Source organism: Rattus rattus, chromosome 1 (genome assembly GCF_011064425.1).
Source record: "Rattus rattus isolate New Zealand chromosome 1, Rrattus_CSIRO_v1, whole genome shotgun sequence".
NCBI classification, from domain to species: domain Eukaryota; kingdom Metazoa; phylum Chordata; class Mammalia; order Rodentia; family Muridae; genus Rattus; species Rattus rattus.
The window spans coordinates 17,609,084-17,623,024 of record NC_046154.1 but is presented as its reverse complement, the minus strand read 5'-3'; the positions used below and the strand labels follow the sequence as shown (position 1 = coordinate 17,623,024).

The window sequence follows — 13,941 nt, the reverse complement described above, 5'->3', positions numbered from 1 at the left end:
CAGCATTTAAACCCAGAGCTGCATCTGGCCTGGCTGCCTCCAAGCTCGGCTACCTGTTCTCCTCTGGGACTGGTGACTGGGAGGTGTAGGTGACCAGCAGTAGGCCGGACCTCCATAGAAATGTGACCCTGGATCACAACACCAGATTCAGGGAAATGCGAGGCTTTTGAGCGCCCCCTAGTGACAGAAGCTGAGGAGTGTCTGTGGCCGGATCCAGAGCCTGTGCCACTGTGGAAGACACTTGGGGAAAGGAGCTAAAGATGCTGGGCTTGCACCTAGGAGGCTGGGAATCATGGTTCACCCAAAGGCATGGCAGCAAAGGCCAAGAAATCCTTGCGTCCGCCACCCAAGGACAATACACCACTGTGGCTAAAGTCCTGAGGGTCAGATATACACTGACCATCCCAACTTCATGGGCTGGTGTCCCCAGAAGCCCTCTAAAGCAAGGAACTGTGATAAAAATTAAATATAAATTTCTATCAGAGTGGACACTGGCCAGGAGGCCTCTCCAGAGCCCACAGGGGCACCCTGACCTTGCTGGGACTTGGTTTTCTGAACAGACTGTCTTCTCGGGTCCTTCCAGCCCCCCATGTACTGGCTTCTCAGACTACAAAGGTAATCACTGAGCTGGGACAGGGATTGAGAGGCTGTTCCCTCCCCTCACCCTCCCTTCCCAGTCCTTGGGTAGTTGTAAGCAAGCACACACGGTCTAGAACCTGCGCTCTCCGGCCCACAGCCGCCCCCGTGTGACAGCCCATTTATCTAGGCTGCATAGCTGGTCAGCAGAGACGAAAGCCTGTCTCAGCAAAGGCACCTTCAGGGTGCCAGCATCCCTCCTCCCCCAGCCTCGGGTGACACAGCCTACCGGGCTCCCACAGGGGTCCAGATCTGGCTGCAGATGGGAGGCAGGACAGAGTGAAAGTCATTGAGGCTAAGAGGAGACCACACTGGGGACATGGTGGGGTATCCATTGTAGGCACCTGGGGAAACTTGCTCATGGAACCTTCTCGAGCAGCCCGGGAGGAGGGGCTGTCTGCACCCCCCACCTCACAGGTGAGGAGACTGTCAGTTCAGTATAAACATCTCATCCAACGCCAGCTCCAGGATGAAGCAATTCACATTGCAGACACTCCTGGTCACCAGGGGCACCCTGGAGAGGTTCTGGAGGGGTACCTTGAGGCTGGCCTAGGGGCAACACAGAGAAAGCTCTGCTCCTGAGCTGAGGGGACTCTGAGGCCTCTGTTAAATCACATGGTGTCGTGGGTTCTAAGAGCTGTTGAGAATCGCCTCTTGGAGGCACCACAGGGTGGCTGGGGACCCAAGGAAGGAAAGACTTCTCAGAGGCCGCGACAACCATAGCCAAACCAGGCATGAGGAGAATGGGATCCTAGAGAGGGTGTGATGCCAGGCGTACCCACCCTCCTGTCAAGGGGGCCAGTGCCTAAACCCTATAATGCTTCCCTACTTCCCGATGGGCTGAGACAATCTCAAGGTTCTCATGGGCAACTATCCACCCTGGACCTTGCCGAGTGCCACTTAGTCTGGCCCTTATATAGCTCTCTGGGGGTGGGGGTCATGATGCCAGCCATGCTCCTGCCTCTGGCCTTCACACATACTGGTCCTTCTATTCCAAACGCTGTTCCCTCAACTCACCGCTTGCCTGGCCACCTCTCTCGGTTCTCAGCTTCAGGGTCTGCATTTTTGGATAGGCCCAGCCACCCAGCCCACCCTACTAGGTAGGGAGTTTCTAACAGGGACCCTGATCTTACCTCAGGAGCCCCTGGCCTCCCACTCGATGGCATGGCTATTCTGACCTCCCCCTGCAGACTTCAAACCTCACAAGGGCAGAAGACACGCCTGTCTTGTTGGCCGGTGTATTCCCCGCATAGAGTGGATGTTTGTTTATACACCTCAGGGGGAGCAAATGTTTGCAGGGCAGACTCCCCGAAAATGAGGATAGTACTCTGACAAGCTAGCAGGCTTCATCCTCAGACTGCAGGTCAGTGGCTAAACCCTATAAACTCCATCAAGGACTGGACCGTGCCTCCCCCAAAACCCACTCAGCTACAGCCCTGATTCTATACCGATGCCCCAGAATTTATCCTTCCTTGGAGACAGCATTCCTACAGATGTAATTAAAGGTCCTGGGATGGTCCCTAACCCAGAATAACAGGAGTCCTTGTAAAAGGGGAGATAGAGACACAAGAGTGCATGACCAGGGAGACATCCTCGTGAGGACAAAGAAGACCCAAGTGGCCTCCCCACCAGTCACGATGCGGCCGAGAGCTGGAGAAGCCCCGATCCTGAACTTCCACTGTTTGACCCACCACTGTGGTGCTTGGCTACAGCAACCCCACGCCCCACCCACCTAAGCCCTCCTCTGAGTAGTCAGGGCTGGATGAAGCCTGCCTGAGTCACGGTATCCAGGGTGCACGGGAGGGTGGGTGGCCCCTTCAGAACCTCTTGTCTAAACCTTAGCACATCTGAGCCAGGATTTACATGCACACACACGCTCGGCTCCGTCTGATGGTAAGAGGGAATTTTTTTCCCTTCTTCCCCCTTTAATTAAAAACTATAAATGCCTTATCAAAAGCTAATTAAAAATACCAACATAGTGCCAAGTAGGGGGAAGAAAAAAAAAACCCTCATTGCAAATATCCGTTTATAGCCCTGCAACAGGCTGCAAGGATGAAGCAGCCTTCAGATCTGAGTTGAGCTGGCTGGGGAGGGGGGAGGGGACGGTGCTGTAGAGCCCTGGGGTCTCCTCGATTGCCGCCGGGTCCTCACCACCAACCTGGGGGTTGAGTGAGCCTCAGGGGCCTCAGAGACCAGGCATGGCACAGGGGTGACTACTCGCTAGAGTAGCATCATGAGGCTTAAGATGAGGCGACATCATATGCTTGACACTGTTCCCGGAGCACAGTGCACACCACTGCAGCATAGCTCTGCTAAAAAACACCCCCAACGGGGGGCTCTCCTTCTCAGCATCCATTCTAGCCTGTGCCCGGCCCACATCGAGTCGCTTTAGTTCAGCAGAACCAAGAGAGGTGCCCGGGCACAACCTGATTCTCACTTTACAATAAAGAAGAGCCCAGGGCACAAAGGAGGGACCACTCGCCGGGGACAGAGCTGTCACAGGGAGGAGCCTGAGCGAGAAGCCAGGTTTTTCCAAGACCACCCCCAGTCTCTCGGCCTGTGGAGCACTGTCCCCCAGGGTTTGTTTATGGACAGAGAAGTAAGTGTTCTGTTTCTATAGAGACTTCCATATGGAAAGGCCAGGTCCTCTCCAGTCTGAGGTGTCCATAAGCACCCCCATTCCCACCCACCCACCCAACAGTCCTCACCACTGGTCCGAGGATAGGCAGCGAGGGTTCCGTCCTGCAGGCCGGCAAGCAGGTAGAAGGGACTGTGACGCAGGCAGAGCACGGGCTGCGGGCCTGGGCTCTTGCAGGTGGCCAGGCACTGGGTACCAGTGTCCACACTGCCATAGAGCAGGATGCTGGAGGGAAAGATGATATCACTATGACTCATGGGCACCGACCTGCCTGGGGCTTCGCTTGCCCACCCTAGCTTCTCCTCCAGGAACCCTGGCTTCTGTCACAGGACAAGTCAGGGCTCCGGCTCCAGAACACAGTGAGGAAAGTAACTGGGTTCCAATGCCACCCAGAACTGAGTTCAAATCCAACCACCGACTCCCAGCTGCTGACCTGGAGTGGTGAACTTCCTTCTGTTCTCTCCATCAAAGGGGCCATGGTGCCCATTTGAGGGCCATTGGGGAAGAAGCCAGACACAGAGGCCACGAGGTACTGGGTACCATTTATAGGTTATGCCCGAGGGCAACCTCCCAGAGGCCAAGGGTGACGGGCAGTTTTCAAGGAAAGGGTGTGATGGTGTATGCTTCTTTGGGGAATAATGAGAATTTTCTGGAGCTAAGTCGGATTAAAAAACCCACCAAATTGTGTAATTCAAAATGACTAAAATGATTGGTTTCACTTTGTTTTTTGCCTTTTGTTTTTGTTTTTTTTTTTTTTTGTTTTTTTTAAATCAGGGTCTCGATGTGACCCAGACGGGCCTCAAAATTGCTCTGTGACCGAGGATGACCTGAAACTTCTGACCCTCTGCCTCCTGCCTCTCAAGGGCTCGCAGACAGGAGTCACCATGTCCAGTTTGAGGTTCTAGGGACCGAAGCCAGATGTTGTGTTGACTGTACAAGTGTTCTTCCCGCTGAGCCACACTTCCAGCCCTCCTGAAAAGGTGAATTTTGTATTACATGAAATTTATCTTGGCTCAAAGCTAAAATTAAAAGTGTTTACCAGGTCCCCCAAAGCCACAGGCCCAGCCTGGACTACAGGGAGGTTAATGTGGTTTTCTACTACTTCTCCTTGGAATGCTGGCTTCAGCTCCTCCCTGTGTGGGAAAGGGGATTGGGGGATAGCCCCCCAGGCTGCAAGGTCATGGTGAGAGATCCCACCCAGCATGTGTGAGGCACACAGTAGGTACTCAGGTACACAAAGTCTCCTACAGGATATGGTGAAGAGCACAGATGCAGGGGGCTTCTCTGTTGGACGATCTTCTCAGGATTAGATGGGACTGGTCTTCTGAACGGAATCTACAGCCTGCACTGGGACAGGCGTGGTGGTGGGCGCTAAGCCTCACTGCCCACAGGAGACAGGGAGAGGCTGCAGGGGTCCTGAGCTTCCCCTCAGACAAGAGCCTGACTTAACATGGTGTGTCTAAGGATGCACGGCCAGGAGGTGGTGCCAGAGGTCTGGGGGGAGGGGTGTCAGCAATGACATAAGCCACTCCTGATACTTAGACTCCCACATTGGCTGTCTCAGGTCCCCATCCTCCTGGTGACACTGATCTGGGGAAGGATGCTTTGGTTAGCCGTCCACAGAGGGACTTCCTGCAGCCATCCGCCTGACAGCACAAGCCATCTCTGTTTATCCTCACCTGCCATCCTGTAATCCGAGGCAGACAGTGGGGTGCACTGTCACTGAGGGATCGGTGGTGGCCCGGCTCTCCTCTGCACCCTCAGCCTCCTCCTCTGGATCCGGAATGTACTCTATGCAGAGCACAGGGGCCGACAGTGGGAAGGACTTGACGGTGCGCGGCGAAGGCCGATTCAGGGAGAAGATTTCTACCTGGCCGCCAGCACCCTCCTGCCCACCGCCAACCTAGGAGCAGAGGCCAGGAGAAGCTGTCAGGCTGGCAAACAGAGCATCCCTTCCCACACGGTGACACAGACGCATATATACAGACACACAGACACACAGACAGATACACAGATACAGAGGCCAGGAAAACCTGTCTGGTAGCAAATAGAGCATCCCTTCCCAGGGACCACACCCTGACATAGATTCACAAATACAGACACACACAGAGATACACACAAACACATATACACATACATACACAAACATATATACACACAGATACAGGCACACACACAAACACACACAGAGACACATACACAGATACACACATGTACACAAACACACAGACAAATACATACACATATACACAGACACACATACATACATAGAAACATACTCATACACATATGCACATAGACACACAGATACACATATACACACATAGACACACACACAAAACACAGTTCTGAGGAATACACACACAACACACCTATACAAAAATATACATACACACAGATACACATACACACAGATACACATACACACACACAAACACACAGCTCTCGGGGATGGTGATGGAAACTCCCTCTTTTCTCTCCACACACACCCTACACTCAACAATGGTCACGTGCTCCCAGCTACAAGGAAACAAATTAGCTTCCCGGCCAAAGGCAGTCAAGCAACAGGTACTACTGTAAAGTGGCTGCAGCACCCACATAGCTCTCCAGCTTCCCCTGTAGAGGCCTCCCAAGCAATAGCCAGTGAGCCCCTGGCCTCTTGAAAATGGCCTCTGTCTTGCTCAGTTTCGCTTTTGTGTCAAGTTCATGGAATGCACCCAATATACACCTGTCAAGTGAATGGATCGGTGCGCTATGCATGCGTGGGCCACTAGATGGGTAAGTGATGGTTGGGCTGTGGATGTGTGGAAGGAAGGAAGGAAGAATGGATGGATGGATGGGTGGGTGGGTAGATGGACGCATAGGTGGATGGATGGACAGTTGGGTAGACTGATAGATGGATGGGTAGATGGACGCATAGGTGGATGGATGGACAGTTGGGTAGACTGATAGATGGATGGGTAGATGGACACATAGGTGGATGGATGGATAAATGAGGGGATGGATGAGGGGATGGGATGGATGGATGGATGGATGGATGGATGATGGATGGGTGGGTGGATGGATGGATGGGTGGGTGGATGGATGGACAGATGGACGGGTGAGTGGATGGATGGATGGATGGGTGGGTGGGTGGATGGACGGGTAGATGGATGCATAGGTGGGTGGATGAATGAACAGATGAAGGATGGGCAGGGTAAGTGGATGCATGCGTGCATAGATGAATAGAGACATAAGATACGAGATGATAACCGGGAAACAGTGAGGGAAAACAATCAATATTTGTACTACAGTCTGAAGGTAAGCCAAGGCACAAATGCACAGAGACGGGGAAGGAGCGTGTCTTGGAGCATGGCCAGGGACTATGAAGCCAGAACCTTGGACAAGAGGACAGGCAGCAACCCAAGGAGCACAGGGCCAAAAGTCAGGGCTTTGCCGAGAACCGCAGAAATGGAGAAGGCGAGTAGAGGCTCCACGTGAAATGAGTAATAGTGCTGATGCCTGGGCCACGGTGAGGCCAGGGACCCAGCCCTGTGACCAAGCCTCCTGTGACCCGGGCCTCCTGTGACCCAATCCTGTGACCCTGGCCTCCTGTGACCCAGTCTCCTATGACCCAGACCTCCTGTGACCCCGGCCTCCTGTGACCCCAGCCTCCTGTGACCCTGGATCCCTGTGACCCCAGCCTTCTGTGACTCCGGCCTTCTGTGATCCTGGTCTCTTATGACCCAGGCCTTCTGTGACCTCGCCCTCCTGTGACCTAGGCCACCTGTGACCCCAACCTCCTGTGACCCCAACCTCCTGTGACCCTGGATCCCTGTGACCCCAGCCTTCTGTGACTCCGGCCTTCTGTGATCCTGGCCTCTTATGACCCAGGCCTTCTGTGACCTCGACCTCCTGTGACCTAGGCCACCTGTGACCCTGACCTCTTGTGACCCCAACCTCCTGTTACCCTGGCCTCCTATGGCCCTAGCCTTCTGTGACCCCAGCCTCCTATGACCCTGGCCTTCTGTGACCCTGGCTTCCTATGACCCCGGCCTCCTGTGACCCCAGCCTTCTGTGATCCAGGCCTTCTGTGACCCCGGCCTCCTGTGACCCAGACCACCTGTGACCCTGACCTCCTGTGACCCCAATCCCCTGTGACCCTGGCCTCCTGTGACCCCAGCCTTCTGTGCCCCGGGCCTTTGCACAGCCTCCAGTTATCTATCTCCAGGAGGGCTGGTCAATTGCAAAAGCCTCACTCTCCCCAAGTTCCATTAACCTGGATGAGGCCCTACCCCCCACCTCCAAGCCCCAAGGTTCCTAGAAAGCCTTTGGTAGACAGGGATGGGAGGCCTTCTCAGAAGCCTTCCTGGGTGTCACCTTCTCTGTCCCCATCCTGAAGACCAAACACCACCACCATCACCACCACCACCACCACCACCACCACCACCACCACCACCCGAGCTCTGTGCAAATGGCACTGCTTACCCAAAGGTAGCCCTGTGGAAGGGAAGTGCTGACAGCCGAGAAGCCCAGCAGAGGAGAGTTCACAGGACTGTGGACCAGGCCCCCAAGCTGTGGAGACAGAGACGGTACAGTTGGGTTAACCGGTAAGGTTGCCAAAACAACAAACATTTGAAAGACTCCTGAGCCCATTGGCCCCCAAACGAGAATCCTGAGGACAGGGTCAAAGAAGGGACACGGGCCACACGCGGCTCTCTGTGCTTCATACTGATCACTGTCCTTCTAGAACCTTCTGTCCAGAAAGGGCCTGCCGGGTGCTCTGGATCTACCCAGGCTCTGGAACCAGGCAGCTCCCAGGTAAGGCTTGTTGAGGGCCCCTAAGCCCCGTCCCTCCGCCTCCCGCATCCAAGCCATTTATTTTGAAGATGGATGAGACAAAGTCCACAGAGGGCCCGGGCAGCCCTAGGTCACAGAGGAGGTCAGTGCTTGCTCCTGCACCCCCCCCCAGGGGCCTCCCGCGAGGCTCCAGAAAGCTGTGGGAAGTGGAAATGAGATGTGGGCGCTCTGCATCAGTCTCTGTCTACAGAAGGACCCACTGGCTCAGGGGCACTGGGCGGCTTGCGTAGGGAACCTGTGGAAACCGGAAGTGGGTCGGCAGTCACCTATCACTGTTCGCCGCTGGCTGCTCATATTCCGTCCTGCCGGGCGGCCTCTCAGAGCCTTGTTTCCCAGAAAGCCTGGCTCTCTGGACAGTACAGCGAGGGCGGGCAGTGGGGCAGGACGGAAGGTGCTGTGCCAAGGGACACAGAGACAGACCCTGAGCCTTTTCCCAGGCAGGTGCTGCCCTCTGCTGGTGAAGAGCCAACCAGTCCCGCTCTGCTGGAGCGTTCTACCAAAACTCCTAACCGTCCTGTCCTGGGCAAGAGGGCCAGAAGTTACCTCAGACACCCTCCTCATGTAGCAGTCAGACTGAAGCTCAGAGAGGCGACAGGGATGGCTTAAGGTCACAGCATGTTAAGGACGGAGGCAGGACTAGAACTCTCTACTTGGAAGTCCCAGGGCAGCGGCCTCAGCCCTATGGTGTCCCACTTTTTCCCACCTGGCCCACATGCTGAGCAAGAAGCCACCAGAACCTTTGCTACCATGCCAGCGCTGGCTGACGGCGACGTCACAGCCCAGACTCGGGCATCTCCATGACAATGCCCGTGGGCTAGGTGATTGACAGAAATGGGTCTGAGGTGGTAGTGACAAGGACAGACTTCCTTAAGGGACAAGTGTCCCTCAGACTTGCTCGTGACAGGAAGCCAGCTTCTGGGGGGCCAGGTGCACGAGAGAGAGGCAGGGTACTAGCTGGAGAAAGGGGGCAGACTTTGCATGAAGCTGGCCTTGGCTCCAACCCCACTTCCACATCAGCTCCCTGACTGTAAGTGGGGCCCTGACATCTGGCTGGGATGGCCTTAGGGCCTGAAGAGGGCAGCTAGACAGCATGGAGCACAGGCCTGGATGCCCAGCCGGCACCCAGCAGCCGGGAGGCTCTCAAGGCCTGCGTAGAATTCTTCAGAACTTTATATGAACCACAACTGACCAACTACACAGCCAGCAAATCAGCAGCTACAGTCCGAGTGTGTTTTCCAGAGGCCTGCGTGCTAGGAGCCTGGTCCCCAGGGTAGCGGTGTTAATGGGTGAGACCTCTAAGAGGTGGAGGTGATTAGGTTGAGGGTACAACGTCCCAGGAAGAGATGAATGCAGTTCTCACGGGACCCCGGTTAACTCCCTTGAGAGTGACTCGTTACCAAGTGAACCAGCCTGACCCTGAACCCTGACTTCTATTTCTCACCAGATACTGGTCTCCACATGTGACTGGTCCCATCATAATAATGTCATCACCCTGAGATCTTACCAGGGAAAGGATTGGGACTGTCTGAACTTGAGATGTCCAGCTTCCAAAACAGTGAGTCAAATAAACCTCTCTTCTTCTTACAGTATCCAACCTCAGGTATTTTGTATCCAGCCTCAGGTATTTTGTTATAGCCATAGAAAAACTATTACCCGTTGTGGCTAGTGAAGGCTGGTGGCCATCGGAACAGAGGCTTCTGAACTGGGAAGCTGAGGACTAAGCTATCTGGCTGAATACCCTCTGTGGGGCCAGGCTACAACCCCAGGGCCACAAGGCATTCAAGCCTTGAGCATCTCAGAGAGCCTGAGAGATGGCTTAGCGGGCAAAGGGGCTTGCCACCAAGCCCAACGACCTAAGTTCAAAGCCCTAAACCCACATGGGGGAACGATAAAATGGATGTCCAAATGTATACCGTGACAAGCCTCCACAAGTAAATAAATAAACAACGTAATTTGATTAAAAATCAAAGCATCTCAAAATGCACACACTTGACGCTCCCAAACCTATGGCCAGGCGGGCCTTCAGACAAACCTGGTTTGTGGCATGTCCTCCCCTGAATTCCCGCTGCCCCTCCAGGGACAGGCCCCCTACTTTAGAATGGAGTCAAGAGCCCAAAAAGAACCCTCAGACTTGCCAGAGGTCCAGCCTTTGGGAACTCCCAGGGGACCTGCCGAATGTTCGCCCTGAATGCACCGGACACAACTCTGTCGAGTGTGCACATATATGCATGTGCATGTGTATGCACAGGGGTTTGAAGGTCAGAGGTCAACTCTGTCGACATTGGGTGTCATCCTCAACTACCGTTCACCTTCTTTTTGGAGACAGGGTATCTTACTGAGCCTGGAGCGGACAGCTTTCCAGTGTCACACCACTGGGGCATTCCAGGCTGGGGGACAAGTCCGGCAGGAAGGCTCCCAGTCTTTGTCCTTTTCCAATGGGTCTGGCATGGCCCAGCATGGGCACAGCTGCCCGCTCCAAGGAGAGCATTGAGCCTCAACCACCAGCAAGAAGAGAATTCAATGCACACTTCACAGTCTGCCCAGGAAAGAGGTGGGGCCAGCAACTCCCTTGCCCAACTCCAGCCTCCTCGGGGAAGAAACGGGCTGCCTGCCCGCTCCTGTGGCCACCTGAGAGCCCGAGGGAGTGGGAGAGAAGCCCGGGTAGCGCCCGCATACACATCTGTTCCCTCAGTAATTGGACAAGGCTGGCAGTCTCCGCTCTAATTCATCCGGCTGCTGGCACGGAGCTGATGGGGCACAGCTGTCTGGGCTAGGTAGGAGGCGGGCAGGGCTGAGTGAGAACAGCCCAGGAAATACGGCAAGACAGGCTCTGGCGGGTTCCCAGGAACCCCCTCCTTCAGGCCCATTACCCACAGATATTCATGCATGGCTCTCTCGGCTGACGTGGGGCTCCTTGGAATGACTGAGTGGGGCTGAGCACTCTGCCAGCCCACGTGTTCTGGAGCCCTAGTAGTTCCAAGTGAGGAGACACACGGGCCCTCATTTACCTTCCCAGGTTCTGGATGGCAGAGGAGACAGAAGGCCGCTTGGGGACTCCGTCATCCCTCTCTGACATGTGTACCTGGGCCCCGCTGCAGAGGCCATCGCACCCCAGGGCCACCCTTGAGTAAGTAGCGCAGGATAGACCCAGACAATCCATGGACACTGGCTTCCACACCAAGGCCCAAAGGTAACCCCACTCTTTCATTATTTCCCTTTAACATACAGTCCATACACTCCAGGAAAACCTTTTCTTTTAACTATTACAAGGGAGACTGGAGAGATGGCTCAGCAGATCAGTTAAGAACACTGACTGCTCTTGCAGAGGAACTGGGTTTGATTCACAGCATGCACAGGGCAGCTCACAACCATCTGCAACTCCAGTTCCATGGGATCTGGTGCCCTCTTCTGGTCACTGTGGGTACTGCATGCATGCATATGGGGGCACACATGTACACTTAAAATAAAAGTGAATGTATCTCAAAAAATGAATTAGATAAGTTTTAGGTATTCCTTGGGAGACTCTGGGTGAGGCTCGCTCAGCAGCATAAGAGAGAGACTAACTTTTCTCTGCTTCCAGCCCTGGCCTCCAGGTCCCAGGTTGACCCAGCCTCCGGCAGGCCCCTGCACTGGGCTCCAAGCCTCGATTGTCTGTCCTGGCCTCTTCTACCCACAGAGCCCCCATCCATGTATTCAAATCAAGCTGCCTTGATGACACCACTGCCTGCCTTGGGTCCATTGGGGCTTCAAGAATGAAACACTGCAAGTCTGTCACAGTCTCCCTCACCCAGGGGCTAGCCTCATCGCCCAGAGAAATAGTCTCAATGTCCTCTCCAGAACTCACATCAAAAGTTAACGGCCACCATAACAGGACTAGAAGATGGCTCCTTTAAGAGACGACGAAGCCGAGTTCAGTCCTATTTCCCTGCCTGACCCTTTTGATTTGTCTGCTCCGTATTGATTTGACCACTTAGAACGTGGGTCCCCAGGGTCCTCTGGGGGTCTGTGTCTTCTTGCGATGTGGATCTCTGTTTAATGCCACCTCCTCAAGGGGCCTCCCTAACCATGTAGCCCCCATTTCCATGCCTACTGTGTCTCTGCTTTAATATTGTTTATATTCCCTTCGGTGTGCTGAGGTCCCGCCTGTCTTTGTCCACTAGACTAAAGGCCGTATGAGGCGGGAACCTCGTATGTCCTGGTCACCACTGCACCCCCAGTTCTAGTATACAGTAGGTGCTCAGGGATGACCTGCGAACGGACAGATGAACAAAGGAATGGACGATGAACTTACATCGCAAGGGCGCTCATTCAGCTCTTAGAGCCCCAGTCTACAGCCCAGCCCGCACGGCTCCTGGGACTATTTATCTGTGCTGGGTCCCACGCTCGCTCGCCCGTCCCAGAGCTCAGGGTCCTCATCTGCTTGGGAGAGGATAGACAACAGTTGCTCCAGATGGAGGGGCGGGCTCTGCCAGGACATAAGGGACAAGTGACGGATGTGGGGGCGAGCTTCCTGGTGGTTAATACCATGGAGACTGTAATCAGGTTAAACCAACCCCTTCACTGACTGTCATTTCCGAAGACCTGGCTGGGCTTCTCCTGTGAAAGGCTGTTCTAACCACTATTACAGGAAGTGTGGCTAAATACCAGAAGGATGCCGTGGGCAAGTGAGGGTATGAACGCCACAAGGCATCCTGGGATGAGGAGAGAGTCCCGCCAAAGCCAGCACTGGCCTGGTGGCATCATCTCGGGCACAGTCCGGAGTCAAGCCTTCAACAGATGAGGCTGCTAGAATTCACTATCACAAAATAATAGAATTTTCCACCCCGTGACCCATGCTGGTCACTCACACAGACCTTTCTTTTGGTAGGAAAGGTAGCTCGCAGAACAAGAATGAATGGCTTGGCCCCCAAGTCTGTCCGCTGGACTGAGACGCTGAGTGAGACTTTGCAGGTACGACACTACCTAGACACTGGCTCTCCCAGGCTAGGCAGGGCCTCCACAGCAACCCCGTGACGGGTCCACTCACCTGCAGGCTGAGGGTCCGGGAGGAAAAGGCAGGGACGCAGCAGGCCAGGATGGGGCACCAGAATGGGGCTTTGCTTTTCTTGTCCTCATCAGGACACAGCCATCCCGGCTGGTTCTCCTCCCCTGCAGCGAGAGGAAGGGGGTATATGAAACTAGTTAGGGTGTGAGCCCCAGCCACAGCAACGGGCCCTCAGCCCTGGGGGTCACCACGGACCCCAGCAGGCCAGGCCTCTTGGTGACTTCACTCCTCTGATCAGACTCTCGCCCCACATGCCTGTTGGACTGAGATGAGGGTGAGAGCATCAGGCTACGAACCTCGGGCTAGGGACCACGGTCGGTCGGGGATCTGGGAACCCTGAGGGCAGAGTCGCGGCCTGACCCTACCACAGATCCACCTGTGCAGACACTCCAACCCCCTGAGCCTCAATTCCTTTGCCAAGGAAAGGGTGGCTGGTCTGGGGAGTAGTCGATGGGTCTTAGTACTTGCTGTGCAAGCATAAGAACCGAGTTCAAATCAGCACCCCTGTGAATGCTGTGAGAGTGAGTACTTGCAACCCAGGTGACAGCAGGGAAAGACAGACAGACCTTAGGGGCTCGACGGTCATTCGGTCTAGCCATGAGCGGGGTGGGGGATGATATTATAAGGCTGGGTATGTGGCTCCATTGATAGAACATTTGCCTGGCATACAAGAGTTCCTGGGTTCTATCCCCGGCATGAAATGAATCAGGTGTGATGCACACGCCCGTAGTCCAGCCCTCAGAAACGGAGGCAGGAGCCTCGTAAGTTCAAGACTACCCTCAGC

General features: G+C 54.7%; 1 protein-coding gene across 4 annotated transcripts in view; it reads right to left on the bottom strand.

The window, feature by feature from the left end:
* Positions 1-13,941, bottom strand: part of Arhgef10l (Rho guanine nucleotide exchange factor 10 like) — a 103,320-nt gene that overhangs the window by 24,357 nt on the left and 65,022 nt on the right. For all 4 annotated transcript variants that reach the window (XM_032895291.1, XM_032895286.1, XM_032895300.1 and 1 more), the window contains 4 exons: positions 13,140-13,261; positions 7,742-7,828; positions 4,954-5,177; positions 3,345-3,499 (listed from right to left, as the gene is read on the bottom strand). In XM_032895291.1, the coding sequence (XP_032751182.1) occupies positions 3,345-3,499; positions 4,954-5,177; positions 7,742-7,828; positions 13,140-13,261 (588 nt within the window). The remainder of the gene's footprint in view (positions 1-3,344; positions 3,500-4,953; positions 5,178-7,741; positions 7,829-13,139; positions 13,262-13,941) is intronic.